Source organism: Pagrus pagrus (genome assembly GCF_965226575.1).
Source record: "Pagrus pagrus genome assembly, chromosome: 21".
NCBI classification, from domain to species: Eukaryota; Metazoa; Chordata; class Actinopteri; order Spariformes; family Sparidae; genus Pagrus; species Pagrus pagrus.
The window spans coordinates 3,321,014-3,344,851 of record NC_140208.1 but is presented as its reverse complement, the minus strand read 5'-3'; the positions used below and the strand labels follow the sequence as shown (position 1 = coordinate 3,344,851).

The window sequence follows — 23,838 nt, the reverse complement described above, 5'->3', positions numbered from 1 at the left end:
TGAAGCTTTACTGGACCTCATGAGAGTTGTCTGTCTGTCTGCGGAGAGTAAAAGCAGCCTTGTTCAGCTCAGCTCAATGCCAGGGCTTGAAACTTTTCTGGCTGCTCTTTTGTCTCCCCCAGCTCACAGTTTTGCACCCATTTCTGCCTTTGTGTGTCTGTGTCTGTGTGTGTGTGTGTGTGTGTGTGTGTGTGTGGTGTGAGTATTAAATGCTATAATTACGATGGCACATCGCCTGTGTTATTTGCTCCATATAGAGCCGACAGATTCCTATCGCGCCCCCGTCAGAGCCGGCTGCATTGAAATGAAAGTCCGGCGCAGGCACATGCTTTGACGGTCGTGTGTGGCATGTGGCCCGTCACGCTGCTCATGCGTGACTTCTCGTCATTCATGCTACGACACATGTGATCCGTATTGTTTGACTGGCTGTCAGAGGTTTTTCAACTTCACAGTCCTTTATCTTTTAGAGGAGACCCATTGTGCTTTTGCATTTTCTTTCCTTCCTTTCAGTGTGTTATATTGATTCCAGCATGTAAAAGATCCTGAAAATTAAAAAGTCCACGTCAACGGGAGCTCCTTTCTCCCACAGAAAACACTGAAACATCTCATCAGTTGTCCCGCCTTTAGTTCTGTGACTTTGTGACATCACACTATCTCACCATGTCACGCATTTGCATAATTTATGCCTCAATAGATGGTAGAAGTGAAGCTAACTGGAGGCTGAAAATACGACTGGAGACACGGTGAGTTGTGCTGGCTCAGGCGTGTGTGAGCTGACCAATCAGAGCAGAGGACGGGCTTAAAGAGACAGGAGCTAAAACAGTGTTTCAGACAGAGCTGCAGAACTGGGAGATATGAGAAAACTAATGAGCTTTTTGAGCATCTAATCATGTACCCCTCTTCTATTAATCCCCAAAATAAAATTCTGAACATGAAAATGAGCATATGTCTCCTTTAAGAAATCCAAACACGTGTGTGGCTCCAGTTCCCTGTCAATGTGAGTGTTACAAGCGCAACTTCGGTTTCATGAGCCTTTTTGTTGGCTATCATATGTTCGCTGATGCTCTCCAGCTGCTAAAGGTGCCTTCACTGATGTTTAAGTCATCGTCCAACCGTATTCAAAGACCCAGAGGCGCATTTGCATTCCACAAATCCAACACAATCCATCTGATTGTGCCTCGTCTTCTCGGCTCTTTCATCGCCGATAAAGTGATTAGGGCCTCCGTGTCAGTGCGCGACGGTGGAAGTGATTTTGATGTATGGCAGAGGCTGAAGTTGATTTAGTCCTCCACTACATCAGCTGCCAATCTTTGCTTTATTTCCTGAGCAAGATGGACGCCCAAAGGGTCAGGGGTCAGGTGTGTGTGGTGATGACCTTGTCTCGGTCTTGACCTTGGGAATGGGCTGGTAGGGTTGGTATTGGGAGAGCGTACGGTCTTCAATAAGGTCCTTCTGTTCCACATGACGAATGAGTGGCTGTGTCATTGGAGAAAAAGGCAGAAAAACACACTGTGTCCACTTTGACCCCTTCGAACAGCGCTCCAGGGAAAGTTGGGCCCTGAATCTGCTCTTGAGGTTACGGCTCAGCCCCCAGCGGCCGGGGATCATGTTCCTAACTAACCTCTAGACATCCTCAGGGATTTATGGACCCACTTGGCTCGAGGTACACCTTGGATCAGGGTCAACTTTGATGGCGCATAGGCAAGTATTGTGCAAGAGTGGAAGCGAGAGTGAACGTATGCGTATGCCGGCACATGTGATGCATATGTGCGCATGCTTGCGTGTGAACATGCGAGTGTGTTTATGCCCGTGCTAAAGTGTAAGAGGGTCAGCTCTCCATGTGATCTGACCAGCTAATCTAAATCTAATCTTCGCCAGCTGCACGTCCTCAGCCCCTTCAGCCCCATCTACCTTCTTCCTCCTCCAACCGAGGGAGCAAATTATTAAAGCTACAAATTACCAAGACCCAGAGGTTCTTCCACTGGTGGTGATAGCAAGCAGATGGCAGCAAGACGAGGAGAGACCGAGCCCTCCTCCCCAACCTCAGCCCCCTTACATAAAGCACCATTTGCATTTCATGAGCCTTAATTGCTTCTGTTGCCCTCCTCCCCACCGGCTCCGCGATTTTGTGCCTGTCACCGTGCACCCCCTGCACCCTTGAAGGAGCTGTGATAGATTAAGGTGGACCTTCTGTTTGCATCCCCCTCATTGTGTTCCAGAAATTAGAAAATATTATCTCCCAGTAGGCTCGAGGTAGAAGAAAGAAGGGGGTGCAGGAGGTGAGGGTGACATTGGATGGGACAGGACAAGACAGGGGGGAGTTTTTTAGGCATTAATGGGAAAAGTGATTGTTTTAAAAGCTTGTCTTTGACCCCATGACGAGGAAGCAATGATGTGTGGAACCCCCCAGACACCTATTAAGCACTAAGGTAATAATGTGTATCAGTCAATACTTGACAGACACAATGCACTGATTTCTTTTGCTGTTTTTAAACGTTTGCAAAAACACGGTGTCTAAAATCACAAGTTTATGTTGTTCATTGAACTGCTAAAAGACCAGGTGGTGATTATATCAAACGACAGAATGTGGCTCCGTCATCGTCGCTGTAGTTAACGTGACAGACCGGACAAATCTTTCCAGACTGGTGTTGGTTCAGGCTGACGTGATGAATATGTCTGGTGCCTGTCTGCTTTGTCCCGACACACATTGTAGTCATTTTAAAGGTTCAGTCAGTTTAGACGCGTCCAGATCTTTTTAAGAAGAAATAAGAGACAGGAGTACATTTTGGGGTCAGCCCTCGTCGGTTAGAGAACCCTACTCTCACTCTTTACTCTTGTTTTTCTCTATTACTTGTTATATATTTATTTCACTAACAGTGCATATAAGTCCTCAATACATAAGAGGCTTAAGCAGTCAGAGTAAGATCCACATTTTGGTAAATATCTAGATGGAGCGGTGACAAATTAAATGAAAATTCTGGATAAACGAGCTGATGAACATATCTAGTGTCTGGGACCTTGCTTTTGAAATGTAATAGATTACAGCTGACTAGTTTTTTTTTTACTTATTTAATTGTTGTATTGTTCATATGTTGCCAAAAGAAAGCATTTCTGCAAGGTGAACCAGTGAAAAGTAACAGAATGAATGTTGTGTTAAGCTTTTTACCAAAAACAATATATTTGGATGTCATCCGATCCAATCACCAACTTTTTGTTAGTAACTAAGTACCTGAAATTTAATGACTTATTATTTCTCAGTAACTGTAAGAGATTATAATCATATTTATTTAGTCATTTCATAAGAAGAATCTTTATTTTTAACAATGTGACACTGGCACTCAGCATTTGACCCGTCCTGAGGGAGCAGTGGGCAGCCACAGTGTCCGAGGACCAGCTCCAGATCTTAGCCAGCGCCTTGGTCACGGCTACTGACTGGAGGATAAACCTAATGTACATGTTTTGGTGGTGGGAGGAAACCAACCAAACTCCACACAGAGAGGCTCTGCCCCAACTGAGATCTGAACCCAGAACCTTCTTCCTATGAGGCAACAGTGCCGACCACTGCACAACCATAACATAACCCCAACTCTGAACATGAGTGAGCATACCTCCATGAGGGGGTTACTGAAGAGTGTGATCACTGATGAGAATGAAATGCATGTGAGTCATCTTAGATCTCGTCTCAGGCGACAGTGCTCTCCACCACCACCATCAGAGCATCAAATGAAGAACGGTGCAAAATGTGTTTAACAACATTTGGCATGTAGTTTATATTCAGTAACTATATTTCAAAGTAATCTGACCCAACTCAAGCTCACTGAGGCTGTGGAAGCTCATGGTGGCTGACTAACCTGATCTGTACTGACCCCTCGGTGCTCCACTGGACCTCATCGGCCAGCAGGTGGAGACTGTAAGCTCCTGGGTGTTTTCAGCTGTAAGTGAAGCAGAGCTTTTGCAAAAATCTGTGTTCACTTATGTGAAAATGACAGATCAGGTTCACAACACCAAGATGTTTGACCCACCACATACCTCTTTCCTGCATACTTTATTTTGGTGACCATGTTTTGTCTGAATTTATCGAATAATTAATCAAACGCGAGGAGGCCTTTTGTCTTCCGCCTTTTTCCTCTAATGATGTGTTGTGCCATAAAATCCTTCATAATGGCTGCGGAGGAGGAGGAGGAGGAGGAGCATTCATTAGATTTGACTGAAGGGTAATAGAGAGCAGACAAGTGAGAGGAATCACCTCCACTCTATCACATGTGTGCATGCTAATGGAAGAGCGCATCCACCCACATAAACAGGCTGAGCTCTGGCCGAGGCTTAATGATCACATATAGAATTAATGAGGTTTAACACGTTTTAATAAGGAAAAAATTATCTGCTGAACCCGAGAGACTCGAGTCCTCCCTCTGCCTCCACAGTATCAAAGTAGACTCAACGGTAGTGCTCATGTTGCGCCACATGGAGGCAGTGTGTGCTAACCTAGTGTGATGTGTGGATTTGTTGCTGTTACTATGTGCAACCAGCAGATGGTGGTAGTTCATAAAACATGACTAACTGCCTCACTGACCTCAAAGAATAGATTTTATGTTTGATATATAAAGTAACCCCCCCAAAAAAAGAAAATTGTGACATCAGGAGATAAAACAACCAGCACACGGAGATATTTCTAAGCAGGCAGGTCATAAAGCAGTGTCCCCATTTCACCCACTGCTAGTATGTCAAGAGGGGGGAGACAGTGGGAGGCGTTGGGAGGCTGTGACCTCTCAGGCCCGCGGCGAGAATCCTCCTCCTCCGAGTACTCTTTCACTGCCGGAGATTTAGATGCCTATCATCAGGAGGGCTGCTCACGGCCCGACTGTTGTCTTGAAAAAGCAACAGATATCATCACAAACCATTAGCCTTAATCTGTAAGCGCTTGTGACAGTCGAGTCTTCCGTCACTGTAACTGGCGCAACTCGTGAAATGGATTGAAAGACACACACACACACACACACACACAAAGATGAAGGCTCCATCGTGGTGGTCAGAAACATCCTTTAATGATTAAACTCAAAGCCGGTAACATCAAGAGCATTTGGAAGTTTAAGGTGTAAACATGGCAGACATTTTTTTGTCGTTTTACACAAAAAGAAGGAGGGCAGTTGTCATTAGAGGAGATCTCTTCTAACTGAACCCAAATCATGAGCGTCATGCCTAAAGAACCACAGCAGACTAGCTAGTGTAAGCTCTGAATTTAAATACTTGAATCCTGCCACGACATCGCTCGCAGGAGATGTCGAGTGCAGGACAGACCCTTTGCTTACAGTGTTTGAGACGCGTCCAAGAAGTCCTCTTATTTCTGATGCTAGGGGAGAGACACTGTTGACACTGAAACACAAGCTGCATGTTTTGAATGCCTGCGCCGTCCAGTGTGTGTAACACAAGTCGCATACAGCATTTGCAGCCGCGTGCACGAGGCAGCTCGATTTTGATCGCGCACTGCGAAGGTAGACTCGCTCGGCTAGGAATTTACACGCTGGATATCATCTGCTGACATCTTTGATCCGCGAACACGCAGCTACCGTCAGTCATAACGGATTCATCACCACAAATGCTTCTTTCGTTTTTAACGTCTATCCCCATTTTTACCGGCAAGTCTTTTCTCTACGTGAGTTTTACAGGCAGCCTTAGAAAATGACTCGAAATTCTGCATTACATAATATTAGCTCCTCATGCATCAAGTGTTAGCGTGAATCCAGTCCCTTGCAACAGTGGAGTACACAGTATTAGATAATGTGAGAGTAGTTTTTTATTGAGTAAGTGAGTGTTTCTTGTGGCTAAGATTGTCATCCACGTCTGTTATGCACAACATATGAACAGTGTTTTATACAGTAGAAGAGAAAAAAACGAAACATGTCGACGTCAGTGGGCAGAGACCGCAGCGTGTCAAACTTCAAGTATGTGAAACAGACATTTGTATCATCACTGCAAACCTCTCCGTCCTTTTTTTTACTCACATGTAGAGTTAATACTAAATGTTTTATCCTATCGTGTGGTGTTTTTCTTGTATGGCTTCGTCTTGTGTACTTTTTTTTAATCAGGCTGTAATGTTTCTTTTGGTATTCAATTTGGCTTAAACAGAGGTGAACACAAACATCAGAACGAGGGGAGATGAAGCTCAAATAAAAGCTTACATAAAGTGATTTCACCGTCTTCACATAATACTGACAATCCAAATGACTTCATCGATAAACCCACCCCAAACTCAATTATTATTTTTTTTTTACAGTAGCTGATGAAGAAGAAGAAGAAAAAAAAATCGGACACTGCAATGTGAAACCGGCTGTGTTCCCTAAAGAAGCAGTCAGGCCACTGTACGTACAGGTGCACCTCTGTCTGGTTCTCACTTTAATTCATGGCAAGCCGTTTGACTCGAAACAATAACAAAAAGTAACTCTGTCGTAAAATGATTTTTGCTGTCATTAATAGGAATGATAAATACATAGCACCATCTTTTGTTGAAAATAAGAAATAGTAAAAATATCGAAAAAAAATAAAATAAAAACAACTTGAAACTTGCAAATTCACAAATAGAAAAAAAGGACCAGATCTACGACTTCATGGCTAATGCTAGGTCCACGGATGTTACCACTCTTTTTGTAAAGCAAGCCCATCACAAAAAAAAACAAAAAACAAAAAAAAAAACAATCTTCTAATCCTTCTATTTCTATACATGCACTTTGGTTAATATACTCCAAGAAACTTTTTTTCTTTTTTAACTCATTATTTGGCAATTTACCAAAAACAAAACGACAAAAAAAGGCAACGAAGAAAACACGACAAAGTAGCATCTAATTATTTCATCATTACAAACAAACACGAGGCACTTAATCAGCTGAAACAAAGCTCATACGAGTATCCGTTGACAGAGCAACACAAAAACTATGTACATATATGTAAAAAGTGTTATAAATAGGTTTTAAACCATAGATACTATATACATCTTTTAACTGAGACAGTATTGGTTGTTTTTGTGTTGGTTTGCATGTAGATTTTTTGGTATTACCCCCCCCTGATCTCTGTGATGTAATTGGCCTGGTGGCTCCATTGTTACTCAGGCGTCAGAGCCGACACTTCAGAGGGGGACTAATGACACTTGCAGTGGGGCAGGGGGGTTACTGGGAACACTGGGATGGAGTGACGGCTCATTCTCGCTTCCTCAAGATGACGTAGATGAGTCCGCTGATCAGCGCCAAAGGGAAGGCGACCCACGCCAGGATGTAGGAGTAGCCGAAGGCGCTCACCTCCGGCACCCAGTCCGGACTCATCACCGTATAGATGATGGCTCCGCTCATCACGAACAAACCTGCAGGGAGGAAGAGAGAGATGCTCGTTCAATTATCGGATCATATTTCTCTGCAGTATTGTGCTCTCTGTCTTGTGTCCTGGGCTGAACCCTGTCTGCCCAGCGGAGGCAGGCAGGTCAGTGTTTCCCAGAAGGCATCCCTCCACATTACATCACAGTGTTTCCTGCTTATCGAACTCCAGCTCCAGCCTTTGCAATCCTTCCTCTGCTCTGCCCACCTCCATGGTCTGACATGGCATGATCTGTTTGTCAGACCCCCGCACTGCCAGCCTTCCTGACATTTCAACTTGTGCAGCTGGCAGCTCGCCCAGCGTCAGTGTGTTTGGCTGAGTGGGCACCTGGGTGCCAGGCAAATGCGCTGGCACAGTATAGAGAGCAAACCTGGGATGCTGGAAAGGGCTGCCAAGAGCGAGGCACAATGGACTGGCAGTGGAGCCGCTCTCTGACTAAAAGGGCATGAAGTACAATAGACAAGTGGAGCATTAAACCATTAGTAACTGGCTCAGACTCTCTTAATTTAATTCTCTCCCACAGCCGACACAGTGTGAGCATCTGCTGCTGGTTCGTCTCGGTACCTGGCTTTGTGCAAGTGGAGTATTTTCAGACTTCTCAACTGTAACTGTCCTAATTGAGCAAATCAGAGGAGTAGCTGAGAAGATTAGTCATATGATTGATTACGCAGCGATTGTTTGTCATGCAAGAAAATTTGTTAAACATGGCACTTTTTATTTTTTGCTCCACTTTGTTTATTAGTTTTCATAATTAGAAAAGAAACAACGCACCTTTTTAATCTTAGAAGTAGGTTGTGGGTTTGACTCTCCCTCGGTTAAAACCTTTAAATTAAGTATTTTTGTGACAAGCAACAGAAATAACGGGCGAACGGGCTAATAAGCCGACTAACAAAATGATCAAATGGCTGGAATGAAGTTGTTAATGGGCTGCATTTGGCTCACGGGGCGCCCCATATGGTTCTGTAATAGACTGTATGATCAAGCGTTAATCAAAGAAAGACTATAGACACATCCAATAGGATCGCTTTATAATAACCATCATTAATAAATGGTAAATTCATGGTTAATTGAAATTAGATACATTGTTATCGAACAATGAAATGCTTTATAAACCATTTACTGAGCAAGTGTTAATTGTAAAATTGCAATTGCTGTTTATAATGTTGTATATGTTGTTTAATGTCATTTTCCGATGATACCAGCTGAATCTATATCAGTATAATGTCCATCTGATCTCTGTTATGTTGTGTACATGGCGGACTGAACTCACTGGCAAGGATCTGGAAGGTTCCGGTGAGGAAGAAGCGTCCACCCTTCTGCAAAGTGAAGAGCTGGATGAAGAAGAGGAGGAGGGACAGGCAGCTGAAGATGATGGAGAGGATCATGAGAGCCTGGACCGCCTGAATCCACTCTGCAGAGGGAAGGAAGGAGGGAGAGTGTTCAATAACTGACCTGCAGACATCATTATCCAAAGCATCATTTGTGTACAAGGTTGACTTTAATGAGTGTGTGAAGGGAAGAAGGGTAAGTGGAGAAAAACAAAATGCCAGAGTGTGTGTTGACTGGTGTGCAGATCCTGAGCATCCTCTCAAAGAGAACGTAATGAGCTAGCTCCTGGCTATGTTTACTTCTGGGAATGTGTAATGGATCCATAACAATGAAACCTGGGTGTCTTATTCCTAAAAGCTCTGTGCACCCCCTCCACACACACACACACACACAGCAGGACCTAGCATGACCAAATGTACCACATCGATCGTTGCTGCGAGTCCTCCAAGGCCGGGCTGCTAAATCCATTAACCCATTAGACACCTGTATTGACAGGGAAGACCGTCTATCTGTGCTGCCTATCTGAGGGTGTGCATGTTTGGCTCGCTTCATTTGTGCCACCATGCCAGGAATCCCAGGATTTCCAAGCAGGGTTTATTTCTTGTCTGGGAGTTATCTGTGCTGCCTCGCTGTGGCCTCTCAGGTTTCATCAGAACTCCCTCTCTCTCTGTATCTATCCAACCAGGCCCGGGCTACATGGTCTTCAATATTTTTAGGCTATATCGCGATAGACAATATATATATATCGATATATTGAAATCTTCTCAAAAGTCTTTGAACAAGTAGAACAGTCTAGTATGTTCAGAAAATGACATCACTTTACTGTAATGTAGCCTTTAAAACCAGGAAAAGACAAAGCTGCCATATCTCTATATAATGATGCCCAAAATCTAAGTAGATATAAAGTCTCATATCATGATAATGATATAATATCAATATATTGCCAAGCCATAGATCCAACTGTGCTTTTTTGCCATGTCACAAGTTTTTTGAGCACCTTGGTCTGTTTGTGAATTGGCAGTAGGCCTCCACTATATGTGGAAAATCTACGATGTGCAAAAACATTACACAGTATTATAACCCTAACCCTTTTTTTACTATCACAATTTGATCCATTCAGTCCGATAACACTTGGAAGGTCTAGAAGAGCTGCAACATTAAATTATTTCATCACAACTCAAGTTAGCGAGGGGCTAAACTGGAAGTTAGCCTCCACAACGAGGACGATCTGGGTAATTCTACACCCGTGAAGTTGAGCTTTTTTGGCCTCATGCACCACTGAGCAGCTTTTATATGAATGAACGCGGCTCCACCTCAGATGCTGTGTCCAGATTTTCCTTGTTGGATCCACAGCAGCCACACACTGTGGTAGTAGCTAGCTAGCTAGCTAGTTACTGCAGCCTCTTCTTTGTTTTCAGTTTCATGGCAAGCAACGTCAAAACTGGTATAATGCAACACCCGTTATCTACGACTCCAACGCGTAGATCAAATGTTCACATGCTGAGTGTTAATAGATGATGCATGTAAATAAAAAAACTTTTTTTGTATTCATTGCGTTTCAGTCTTCTGCAGTGTGTCTCTCGTGCATTTTCATATCTCGATGGCAGTGAAAACACAATTTATTACAGCACTAATTGGCAGCTTATTGCACAAGTCCACCCATTTGTCTTTGTCCTCTCCGAGGCTCATCAAATATTCCAGACGTCTATAAAAAGTTTTATTATGGCTCCATTTGTGTGCGATGCCACAGACATTCAAATCTCTGACGCGTTTCCTTCGGCATTCTCGGGCATCTGTGGTTTATTGATTCTCTTGCATTATGTAAATCAAAGGCATGTTGTGGTGCGATGGGGGGCGGAGGGGGCACTTACAACACGGACAAAAGGGGGCGATGCATAATTCATCAGAGCTCAAACAACAAAAAGGGATTATTAAGTAATGAGACAACTTACTTTGTGTAATCTTATGACTTCGACTCACCACATTCTAACGCTTTAGGCTACAATAACCACTTCACAGACTCCTCATTCTGAGTAGGAAGATTTACAAAGAACAAGCGCAGTTTTCCAGGAAAGACACAGCGATATCTCTGTTATGGATTTAAATCTTGAATGATTGCGCAGGGTTAGCAGTCTGGCATCAGGTTACCTACAATAACAGCCCTACAGTACATCCTGGTGATCATCGGCTCAGGGGGATGAGATATGGGAGGAAACCTGACACGCTGCAAATCTCCATCCAGCCAGAGCAACAATTAGATTCCACTATAATGACGCTGTTCCCAGACACATGTGATAACACTGTGAGAAGCGGGTGAACTGTCCCATCCCTGTCTCATGAGTCGCGCTCACCTATAAATACCCACAATCCATCACTGCTTTCTGAAACACACATCTTGCCGTCCTTCCTTCCTTCACCGACCGCTCGTAGGAAACAGTGATGTGGGCCATTTCCGAGCTTGAAGCGCAGCTCAGGGCCGAGAATATCACTAATAAGCGAGTGTCAGTCATGTTCAAGAGTCTGCATGAACGCTGTGGTTAATGATTGTGGTGTTACAATGCAAATGAACAAGGATTTCACTGTGAGTCCAAACAGGAAGCTGCTGTTTGCTGCCTTCTATTCTCAGGCCTATACACTCCACTGCACTGAGGGGTGGTGCACAACAACAACTGAAAAACCGCTGTAGTATTTACTTCTCTGTGTTTATGTACTGTCGGCCCGTGTTGGCTCTGAGGACATTCTTCCTCAAAAGGCTAATTTTAGAGGGAGTAGATTCTGTGAGGTCATCGTCCTGTGATGTTTAACCTCAGCCTCAGCATGTGATAACTGTGACGTGAGCGTGTCTCACTCCTGCGTCATCAAAATGAAGTATTTTTTGGAACCGAGGCGACCACAAGAGGGGGAAACTCAGAAGTTTCAAAGAAAATGCTCTAATAATAACCCACGACGAACACGATTATGATTCACTGCAGAAAGAACTTGATTGCTCAGCAAAGCTTCAAAAAGGGCCCTTTTTCAACGCTTTGGCGTTTGGCCCCTCCACGTGAGAGCAGACCACTATCTTCCATCTCCTGAAGCCAGAGCACAGAGCCGGGCACACGCGCCCTCTTAAATAAACACCGTGCGTCAGTGCACTTATGAAAGCAAGTCAAACAAACCAGCTGCGCCATCAGACTACCTGGCAGGGCATGCAGGCGCTGCTGCTGCTGCTGCTGTGCTGCTCGCTGCCCTGACAAAACACACACTGGCTGAGCACCGCTCATTCTAGACAAATGACATCACCCGGCTGCAGCCAGCAAAACATCAAAACATACAGCGCTCTCGCATGAACTTGTTGCTAAACCTTTCAAAAATATCCATCTACTCCTGAGGGATCGAATTCAAACATGTGGAGGTGGCTGACTGTCTAAATAAATCTCCAACTGCTGCAGCTGCTGCCTTAAATTGTCCCAGTGATCCCTGCAAACTAACACTGGACGCTCTGATCTGACACTGGGGCGTGACCCTCCATCAGCTATGAGGTAGTCCAAGGTCTCTAACTGCTTTCAAACACTCTGTCGCACACATACACCAAAAACTTTAAATACTCCCTGCAGCCCCACCCCGATCCTCCACGACCCCACTGTCACTACGGGCTCCCCAACATGAGCCCTGAATATGGACATCACACCACGACTATTTATACGGCGGCAGCCTATCAGCTCGCACTTCAGGACAGCACTGCCACATTCTCTGCCCTAGATGGCACCAGAGTCCCGGAGGAGCCGCGACACACCCACACCATCATCATCAGCGTGGTAAATGTTGGAATTCCTGCAAGTCATTTCTCCAAAGTTCAAGCCCCCCCTTTAATATCAGTGTGTATGCTTTCAATGCTATCGAGCCTTTTTTGAGATAATCTTGTCCAAAGCAAACCTGAGGAGGGATGTATCAGTGGGAAAAACATCCTGAGAATGTGTCACAGCCACACAGCAATGTTAAAAATGTCCCGTATCAGCCGCTGTACTGTAGATACACAGTAAACAAGTGGTTAAAAGGTCTTTTAGGGTGGAATAGTGAAATGTTAGGCAGGTGTCTGACCTCCAGTTGATGCTGGGTCACAGTGGTATCCTCCATTGGCAGAAGTGCAGTTTATCCAGAGGTCTGAGGTGCTAGTTTCACTTGACGTCCATACCTGGAGTCAACAACATGCAGCTTGGGTCAGTAAAGTGAAGAGAAGTCACACTCCTGAGACACAACTGTTAAATCATGGAGACAAGAAATACAACATTTCCTCCTGCAGGTACAAGATGAACTGAGCTTCAACAGTTAGGTTTTTACTCAGTTTCCATGCATATGTAAGAAACAACATGACAGTTTCTACTCACGCTGACTATTGTGGACACAAACAGGAGAACCAGAGCAGCGACGTGCAGGAGGATGATTCCCAGTAGTAGGAGCAGCATCTTTACAGACGATCTGGACAGTAATGAGAAGAGGAGAGAGTGGCTGTCAGAATGGGTGTGTGTGTGTGTGTGTGTGTGTGTGTGTGTGTGTGTGTGTGTGTGTGTGTGTGTGTGTGTGTAGATGTCAGCCTGGTGGGACATGGGTGTGTCGCTGCAGCACGATCAGAGGCTTCAGAGAAACTTCATCTGGACATGCCTCTGTCCACAGTAATAACATCACATTTAAAATAAAGTCATTGTTCGTGTTTTACGCGTGGGAAAACTGGCTCCAGGCGCCTTTTATTTACATTAAACAGCTGGTTTGGCGACAGGATTGAACTTCTGAGATGATCTCAACATCTTCTGTTATTATTTACTCCAACCAACCACAATTAAACACGTCTGGAAGCTTGTCTCTTTTCAAATTGCGTTATTGTTATTGTGTGATCATCTGTCTTTTGAAACTGGCTTTAAATGGCCGGTGTCATCCTAAGAAATCGAAGAAATTCGAGTGAAGAGCGTTTATTTCTAGCGATTATTTCAAAAACTATATTAAAAACCACTTAAATGAACGTAGAAACGTACATTTAAGTGTCTAAACTTAACTTCTAAGCGACTAAAATACTTAAGAACAGGCTTTTCTTTTGCGATGACACCTCAGTCCTCAGTCTGTGCGCGCAGTGGAGCAGCGGGTATCCCAGAGAAAAGCGTGCGTTTCCTTCTTTTTTAATCCGCCAGGACGGACTGAGCGCAGCTGAACATGGGGAAGTTTAGAAAGAGACCAAAGTCCAACTTACTGAGAGCGGGCAGCTTGTATTCCCACAAAAAGAAAAAACCAGGAGGTTCAGGCTCGCAAGACGCAAAAGCAAGTTTTCCCAACAGAGTCCAAAAGCAGCGGTTAGTCCCTCAGTCCTACAAGTCGCTCTCAGACTAGATTGATGCCAGGGCTGACGTGCTGTTATAAAGTGTCTCATTATGGAAGAACAACGCCCTGCGTGCGTCGCTGCGTCATGGAGTGACCCTCCTGGTCCGCAGCCAGGGTTCCCAATATAGATGCTCTGTGCGTAATCGCGCATGGGTTGCCTTAGTTACTAACTCACCATAGTATGTGTAGTGAGCTGATCATTGTTTGGTAACTAAGAGCAGCGAGCTGCTTTCGAGGGTTTTGTTTGTTCTTCTCTCAGAGACACTTTACAGATTATATTACTGTATTTACAAATTATAATATACTCTGGAGTTACATACTCAAGTATCTACTCAAGTATCATTTTGAGGTATTTTTACTTCACTTGAGTATCTCCATTTCCTGCCACTTTATACTTTTACTCAACTACAGCTCAGAGGACAGTATTGTACTTTTTACTCCATTACATTTGACAACTTTAGTTACAAGTTACTTTAAAGATTCACTTTAATGATACAAAGTATAATCGACAAAAATCTCAAACTACCCAGCAGATAGTTTATTAAACCATCTTAGCAGCTTCAGCTTTACAGTGATCAAAACATTACTGCATCAATAAATATACAACAATAATATAATGGACATTATTCTGAAATATGCCATAATGAGTACTTCTACTTTTGGTACTTTAAGTATATTTTGATGATAATACTTTTGTTCTTTCAAACTTTTACTGAAGTAAAAATATGAATCCGTACTAGTAATAGTACACGATCTGAGTATATCCCACAAACATGTTTCAATGATCTTTTTAGATAGATTGAACAGACATCAGTAAACAAGAACACATCCCTTGTGATAAAATAACACACTTGATTGTATTAAAATAATATTTTATTTGTGCTTAATTCAAAATATATTTAAAATGTACTTCAAAACAGATGTCAACTTTAAAGTACCAAAATCACTCACAACAATACTTCAGGTGGTATTTTAGCGTACTTCTAGTCGTACACACATACACTTTTTTAAAGTAAAATACTAATTTGCAAATACAACTAAAATATACTGATATTTGTGGCTTGACGATGTTATAGATAAAAATAAAATATCTTGGTCAGGACCTTCATGGATTTGATGGCTCTTGTGTCTACAGTACAGCACACTGACTTCATGGTATGTTGGACTTCTTCCAGAATGATAAACTTCCTCGTCATCTCAGCTTCTCGTTACCATGGAAAGCAGAAACATAAACATCGCTGTAATGCAGCGTTGTGTGGGTCTTTTCCCACTCTGCTATTCACGTCCCGAGCCTTGTGACTCACTGTATGTGTGAAAGTGTGGATGGGTAGGCCCGGCGCAGTGTGAGAGAGATAGCATCTGAGGCTCTCCTCTGTTTGACATGAGTCACTTCCAGTGGGAGTGAGATGGCGTTCCACCCCGAGCTGAACCGCAGCCCCTGTTTGTTAATGTGTATGTAGGTGTACGCGCCACGGATGTCTAATAAATACGGGTGTTGCAATGAATGGAATTCCAGGAGTGTGGGGAGCGTTCAAAACTGTAAATACTGTGGAGTGATGAAGTGACTTCCTTATCTCTGCCTCCCTCCGGAGCAGCTTCTACTCGAGAGTTACGAGATGTAAGATTAACCGAAGTCGGTAAAAATTCTTCAGCGTCAGTGTCTCACTCAGGGCGTCACGTCCAAATACAGCATGATCTCCATGTGTTTCTGATACCACTTTATATTATGTTTGTAAGTCCTCTTCATCCCTGTCAGAACATCCAAAAATGCCCCACCCTCCTGCGCTTCCTCTGTGGACGGCACATCATCAAACGGGCACTTTCTCCTTTGCATTAGCAGGCTGGCAGAGGAGCCGAGGAGCCGCCCGACCTCAGATAACCCCTGTCAACATCCACTCTCTATTCTTCACCACTTAGCTCACACTTCCTGGATGCCTCTGCATGTGTTCCTCACACTGGCGTGAAAACGGAGGCCTTTCTGCCTGCGCTCATGTCCACACACACGCTAGAAAGCAGGGGACGGCGACGGGACCGGATCACAGCCTTGAAGTGCTGCTCTGAGTCACAGCGCTGTAATCAAAGTCTGTGACATTCCTCGCCTGAGCAGCGTAGAAGTAGCTCTTTGTTAGATATGATTGGTCTGTTTGTCGCAGCTGATATCTGTTGCGTGTTCAATCTGGGGGTCACTCTGGTGTTCTGGTGATCATGTGAGCTGTGAGATGGTCAACAGCGAAGGTTTACAGTGACTTATAGAGGAGAAGTCTTGTTAAAACTGGTGGCGTAGCTGTGCAGGCGCTCCCCGTTCCCATCCCTTATATGTCAATGTTTGTAAAACACTGACAATCAGTGGGCTGAGTGGACATGGGAGTGTTAAGTTTACTGTGTTTGCGAAGCCGGGGCTGAAGCCAAACTCTCCGGGGAGAGAGAGAGAGCCACATAACAAACATTCAGACCCGAGATGCTGAATTATGTTACATCTGGAACGGCGTCTAACGTTTCACGTCCGTCGTTAAAGTGGCACGACTTATCTTCACGTTAGCGCGGCAGACGGCGAGAGTGCATACCAAGAACCGTAGATAGGACCTCGGCCAGAGGACACAAATATGGAGAGCGGTCGGGTTGCAGTAACTCCATCCACATAGCAACACAGAGAGGAGTGTAAAAACAGATGTGGCTGTCAGAAGTGAATTCATATAAGATCTGTGAAATGAACTGGCATTCAAGATAATGTTGCAGCAAAAAGGCATCCTCAGAGACGGGACCTTGGGCTTCGACCCAGTTAGATTCCTTTCTTGTTGATTCTTAAACAATACGCCAGATTGCTTTTCGTTCACTTGATTGCATTATTCCCCCTTATCTTGGCTCAAAGCACAATCCATTAACTGTGATGAATAAACAGCTCATACTCACACTCAGCAGATAGTTTTTCGGCTAGACTTTGAGACCGTGGATCCAGCTGATGCTCCTTACAGGTCTGAGGGAAGGCCTTCGCTGTTTGTCGGTCAAACGTAGGCCGGTCCTCGCGTCCTGTCATCAGCATGTGAAGTCCAGCTGTCTGTCGGCCCGCTGTGTTACAGTTGTTTAATAGCTCCCCTCCTACTGCAGCCGGGTCGGACTCGGACTGCCCCTCTCCTCTGGCCCCGGTCCACCTAATAGTTTACAGTCCTGGCTTGGCAGATTCAAACAAACTCACAAACACAGTGCTTGCATGCACACACAGGAGAGTTTTATGTGTTTTATTTATGACTTTTTTCCCCTTATTTTAAGAGTAAATGAACAAAAAGCCAGCTAACTGCACATGTAGATGTCAGTGAATAAGATTAAGTAAGATGTCAACAAGTGGACTGATGGTTGGAGGAGTTCATGTAACTAAGGCCCTGTTGACATGGCTAAAAAAAAAAAATAGTGTTTTTCCTGCTTCATCCAATTTCTTACGACAACGTTGTGCAACGATCCTCCTGCACACATTTGAAAACGCTGTCGTATGCATGCCAGGCCAGTAGGTGGTGCTGTGTTGTGTCTTGCCAGTTTACACAATAAGGATAAGGGTGCCGTTTTCAAAACACTACACTGGAACACGATTTCTAAAGTTTACGTTTCCAGGCTGCCAAAACGCTGTCGTTGTGTCAACGTACAGACAAAACGCGACAAAAGTTTCCTGTTTTCTGCAAAAAAAAAATGTCGTGTAAGCAACCAGAAGACTGAGAGAGGCCCGGGCCAGAAAACTGAAATCCCGGCAGGTCAAGGCATGATACACTACAGTAAGATCAAGGTTGACACCTCTCCCTTTTCTACATCAGAGTTCTTAAGCTACTACAGTTATAGTCATATCAAATTGCCTTTTATCTGCTTTTACAAGTATAATCTGTACGGACAATCTGAGAAGAGATGGAGACGGAGCTATTAGAGACACAACTAAGGGATGAAAGCTAACGGGGGGAGGGAGATGTGCTGAAACACAGATGAGAGGTGAATACAGCCCGTTTGTTTGTGTTCATACGTTTTTAAGCCACTCAAAACCCCCTTGTCTTTTCACCACTGTTTAATCAGACCACACACACAGAGTGATGACAACAAACGGGTAAACCGAGCCATGATCCTTCAAATACACTAAATACACAGTGAGGTGAGTACAGACAGCCTCGTTTGTGGGTCAGGGTTCAAATGAAAAGCTCAAAAATACACGATATTAATGCAGCCAGTGGAAAAGTGAAGGTTTTTAACCCGGAAACTAAGTATTTTTAAGTATTTTCACATGTGGTTGGTTATTTTCTGCCTCAAAAATAAAATAATGTCACATGTGAACTGGACATTTTACTCCAGTAACTGGCTTTTTTTCCCCACATATGAATGAAAATTACACACACTCATACCTGATTGGATTTTTTTTCACATGTGGATTAAAAATGACCTCATGTGGAAATAATCTAGAAGGCCTGTGTCATCCAGCACGTCCTAAAATCATATGCCCATGAGTCACATGTAATGCTCTGTCATCCAGTTTATAAATGGCAAACCTTGAGTACAAGCATGAGGTCACCATCAATGAAAATATGGAAATTTTGACACGTTTCCTGTTTATTCAACTGTGTGTTGAACTGAGCCTGTTTTAGTTCTCATACACGTTGAGCTCATCTCCCTGGTTCCAGATAAAGAACTGAATAAGTATCTTTTCTCTTGAAGTCGGGCGACAGTGTCGTCCTCGCTCCACTATGATTCAGCAGGAAAGATTGCAATCCTGTATCCTGACCTTTGTGTCGCTCTGTTATCCTCCCACTCCTCGTTCTGTGGAGAATGAGAAGAAGTGGACTCGCAGATCAATGTTATGGATCCGCTTTATCAACCAAAACGACTCGCGAGACCTTTGCTTTCTATACATTGAGCTGTGTGTAACAGTTTTGTTGTTGACCTCTGACCTCTGGTTAGCTTTTGGGCTTATCCAGAGCTTGTCACGACATGACTATAGACTAAAAGTTTAGGGAGGTAAAGATTTCTCATGTGAGGATCAGCAGACTGTCACACACGACCGCAGAGCTGCAGAACATGAGGTTGGCAGTTGGTATAGAAAAACCACATAGAGTACGACGTCACTTATCAGTCCGTCTCCAGCTTCCTCTCTCTACCTCCCAACAGTTACGAGGGCCGATTACTCAACGGATTACCGCCGAGTTTCTTCTTCTTCTTCTTCTTCTTCTTGTTTTATCCGCACTTACAGTAATTGACAAACCTTCACAGCCCAGCGATGGAGCAGCCAAACGGCCTCTTGAGAAAAACTCAGAGTTTTGGCTCGGATCCAGGAGCTGCAGGAAGAGCTGGTTCCCATGAATGTTGAGACTTCAGTTTGAAGAGATGACGGGAGATGAAATGTTCCACGACGCTGAGCTGGAGGGATTTAAACTACGTGTTGCAGTAAAAGCCACGGCAGCATTTTGTTTTTGGTAATTTGGACATTTTCCCGACAGCTATGATTCATTTCCTCACATACAGAATACAGTATATTCTACCCGTTGTCTGTGCATCTGTGTCCACTGCAAAATGGTACAGTCCCGTTCAGTTTACATAAGAAAAACTGTAATTGGATATTTTTATTGTGTTATGTAACGGTGATGCAGTTTTACATAAACATAAAGTAGTATTTGATGTATTCCATCTCTTGGATGGATTACAGGATCCAGTAAGATCCAGTTTAGTAATACTTAAATCACCTCTGCAGAGTATTTCTGCATTCAACCTTTGCTGTGATAATGTTTATTACTAATGACTTGTAATGATAATTATCATATCTTTTTTTCTTTTTTAGCCTGTTTTTTCCCATTGTTTTGGATGTAGGTGGATATTTAATTTGGCCATTTTCTGCGGAGAAACATCATCTTAACCCTGCTGTCCACTAGTGGCTCAACCAAACAGCTGGAGTCCAGCAGATAGCAACATAATGAGCCAGATTATTCTCAGTGGTTGGTGGAGACCAAAACAGAGCTAAAAGTCAAGAGAATATTTGACTTACATTTGTCACTTCATCAGAACTACAACTGCTGTAGGATGATAATGTTCCTCTGTTTAAACTGGATCTGTAAATAAGTCGTTTTACTACTTTAACATGTGTTGTGTATGTCAGGCCTGTGTGCCTGCTGTGGAGGTCTGCCTCCCTGTAGACACAGCTGCAATAAATCAACAATAATTTAATCAAGTAACAGATAAGCATTTGTTTGCCCGTTAAAGAAGTATTTTCAAGCAGGAAAACATGGCGGCCCGGTCACAACTTTGTGGTATTGCAGCTAAACAGTTCACTAAAATATGTTTGTTAAAACATTTGAGGCTGAGCAGCAACAAAATCTGGAGTCATATTTAATCAGCGCTGCCTAGTTTGACAGTTTGATGTGAGTTCTGTGAGTCGGGCCCTCTCTGAACTAATTTTGTTTTCCAAGGATGGCAACAGATTATGTTTTGTCATTACATTATTGGGAACAAACAATCTTGAGCCAGAAAGGTTAGAGTCAGGACAAGGGACTGGGGCGGGCTTTCACGGGTTCAGCCAAGATAGAGGGAAGTTTAGCTTTGTGTATGTGCAACACTGTGATGATACAAAGCTGGTTGAAAATAAATATTCCATTTGAGATACACTTAAAGTATTATTAAAGTATCTGTAACAGAATATTCAGTAAAACAAGTACTCTCCGTTACGTCCATCACTTTCCTTCCTCAGTGATGCACACTCAGTCCGAGTCTGTAATTACAGCAGAGAGCAAAAAAGCCCTCTTTAACTGACACCGGTCTCAAGTGATCTGCAATCAGCTCTTTAGTATGGCATGGCGGTATGTAAAAAACACAAAATAACATGGAGCTCGGGGCATCTATAACAAGAGCGGCTGTTAAAAATAACCTGCCAATATGTTTGGACTGCTGGGAGCATTCCAGAGTACATTCCCACATATGCGGGGGCGGCAGAGGAGGTCAAATAGGAAGGCCTATTTGTGTCGCATCCAGAAAGAGAAACAGGGGCCTCGTTCCATTTAGCTGCACCGATTCTTCGTGTATTTCTGAAAGTGGGAGTAGGAATAAGGGGAGAGATACGGCGGGAGAAAACCTTCAGCTCTCTGCTGTCCGTCAGTGTGTTTAATTACCAGGTGATGAGAGCTGGGAGTCTTTTGATGTACGCTGAACAACAGGGGGCCTTTTCTTTGCAACGCTCGGGCTCAGGAATTTGCCCGGGCACAGGAGTGGAGCTATGAAGGGCCCTGCACACACACACACACACACACACACACACACACACACACACACACACACACACATTAAACACACACACTGCAAAAAGTCAGCTCGCAAAAACAAGAAAAAAAAAATAAAAGGGGGAAATTAGTAAAAATGTTTCCTCCTGGAGAAAGATAGTTGATGGTTTCTCCAGGATGTTACATTTTGTTGCTTTGAAGCTAGCAAAGTCTGACTTAAAACATTTAGATTTGTCTTGATACTAAGAAAAGATATTTCCCAGATTTGTAGGATGTGTTTAAATCTATTTTGCGAGCGCGCCTTAGAGAGGTTGCCACATAAATTACAAACAGAACAGCAGCAAGCGGCAGGTTGAAGACCACAACCTTCTTGTTGTGAGCCGAGATTACTTACCACTGTCAAGTGCAATTTAGCATCCGATGTTATTGCAGTCTTCTGGAAATAAGGTTATATACCCTGGAATTTATTACCCTAGGCACAATATGATATACAAAAAAGCAAATTGTACCCAGATGCTGCACATGTACAGAGCGAAGGACACAAAAGGCCAGAGGTGGTCAAGGTGAAATAAAAATATCTTTTGGAGTATAGATTCAAAATGTTGCTAATTCTTACATATCGCACCTTTAAGGAGAAAACAACATGAAACCTGCCTGGTAAGAAGAAATATCTTGCCAGACATCAAGCGAGCACATGTGGCCTTGATCAAACACGTTTCGTCTCACTTAAATGTCACTTTTTTGCAGTGCACTACATGTAGGAAACCATGGCAGAGACCTCCTGCCGTCGACTCGCTCCTGAGGGTTCTGGTCAAACACAATGCTGTTTGCACAGCAGAGAGAGCTCTTCATCTCGCTGTGACCTACAGTAAGGTTGTAAAACATCACACCTAAATCAAAGTGCAAGTTGTGCACACACACTCAGAGGGGTTTATCTCTATGGTCACTCACTCCCACCTGGTAGGAATCTAATAAAAACTCATTTGTAGAGAGGTGTTTTCATGCTTTTACTGCGACACTGCAGCCACTGAGAGGATTCATGTGGAACCAGATTTCATAACTTTACAGGTTGCTTTTCTCTTCTGTTTACTCTGCCAGTCTAACCCTAACCTTCTTCCCACCGGTGCTTTAACATAGTAAAGATATGAACAAAAAAGGGAAAGAATTAGCTCATAGAACAAAATTTAAGTTGCTGATTTTCAAAGTTAGACAGTAAAGCTTTTTGCTGTTTGAGTGAGATCTCCTTCAAGAGAATGAGGGCGATCGATGTAATGATTGGGGGCGTGGCGACTACTGTAAAGACGACGTTAAACTCAAAAAGGAATTTCGAGCAAAGTTTACATTCCTCAGTGAAGCCAACCAAAGGTTATGCAGCAGTAGAAGGGCTGGGCTGAGGCGTGTGACAGTGTTTAAGTGTGTCCAAGTTGGTTCAGACTCTGAATGGTGTTGACTGAAAAAACAAAATGAAATTAAACGGATGCTCAGCCACATCTTGAACGTGCCGGGGTTAACTCTTTGGAAACCATCCGTCTGAGCTAGAGTCCTACAGTATAAGATGGATGTGAGGTTTTATACGTAACTTATAAGTTGTTTGCTGAGCTCCTCCTGTGGGCGAGCTAATGAGTCATTAAAGACGGGTGGTAAAGACACAGAAGACCTTCACAATCCATATCTGTGTGCACCACACCAACATGACTAAAGGGTGTATGCCTGGAGCTCGGAGTCAAGAATTCATATCACAGTCTCTCTCATGTCACCGCTCCCCTCAGGTGACATTCAGGTCAGTTAGAGCTGACAGATCTGAGTGAGCCTTCACAGACGTGTGCCTTTGTCTTTGTTTCAAGGCGGCTGTGTTGCACAAGCAAATCCAGGCCATTTGTTTGGTTTTAACCGTCACATTGTGCTACAAGGACGTTTGTGCTCCACTGGGCCGTGCATGGCCTGTCGCCAGTCAACAGTAGTGTAAAGAAAAAAACACAGAAACCTGGTTTGGATGAATAGTCACGCCTCACCCTCGTGTTTAAAGAAAGGTTTACTTAATAAATCAAAGGTTTCGAGTTTAGAAATGGAGTGGAAGTCGTTTCTGTGAGTTCTGTCACAGATCATATTAAGTGGTTGTTTATTCAGAGTTCTGGCAATGTCCTTTGCCTGTACAACGTTAAGAGATTTCATAGCGCTTTTCTCACTGCAGTTTACCCCCAGGCTAAGAAAGCTGAAAGCCTCAGGCTAAGAAAGCGTTCATTGGCACGATCCTGGCACAATCCAAAGTGGGCTAACCCTGACTTTAGCCTAGGGCTTGCTGGCCGTGCTCTGCAGCAGACCTGACTGACAGTTGCTATTGTCTAGAAAGCAGTTGCGTTCCCTGACAGCTAGAAGCTGTTGTCCATCATGTACGTCACACTCCTCTTTCACTGAACCGTGGCATGCTATCCAAAATCACACAACGAGGTGGCGTTATGCCTGCGTTGTTTTGTTCTTTGGAAAAAGACAAAGACGCTACATTAGTGGGCCTTCAATGTGGCAGAATTGTGGACTGTATAGCGACTGCCAGTTTCGATTATTTCAACAT

At 43.7% G+C, this 23,838-nt stretch overlaps 1 protein-coding gene across 2 annotated transcripts; it reads right to left on the bottom strand.

The window, feature by feature from the left end:
- Positions 1-5,023: 5,023 nt before the first annotated feature.
- pmp22b (peripheral myelin protein 22b) lies at positions 5,024-17,116 on the bottom strand. 2 transcript variants are annotated; one of them, XM_084341546.1, is made up of 5 exons: positions 16,951-17,116; positions 13,059-13,149; positions 12,772-12,865; positions 8,633-8,773; positions 5,024-7,351 (listed from the first exon to the last, which is right to left on the bottom strand). In XM_084341546.1, the coding sequence occupies exons 2-5, from the start codon at positions 13,134-13,136 to the stop codon at positions 7,191-7,193; spliced, it is 474 nt and encodes a 157-aa protein (XP_084197672.1). In that variant the 5' UTR covers positions 13,137-13,149; positions 16,951-17,116; the 3' UTR covers positions 5,024-7,190. The 2 variants fall into 2 exon arrangements, with proteins under 2 accessions (XP_084197672.1, XP_084197671.1); XM_084341545.1 differs by lacking the exon at positions 16,951-17,116 and adding an exon at positions 13,913-14,062.
- Positions 17,117-23,838: the final 6,722 nt, after the last annotated feature.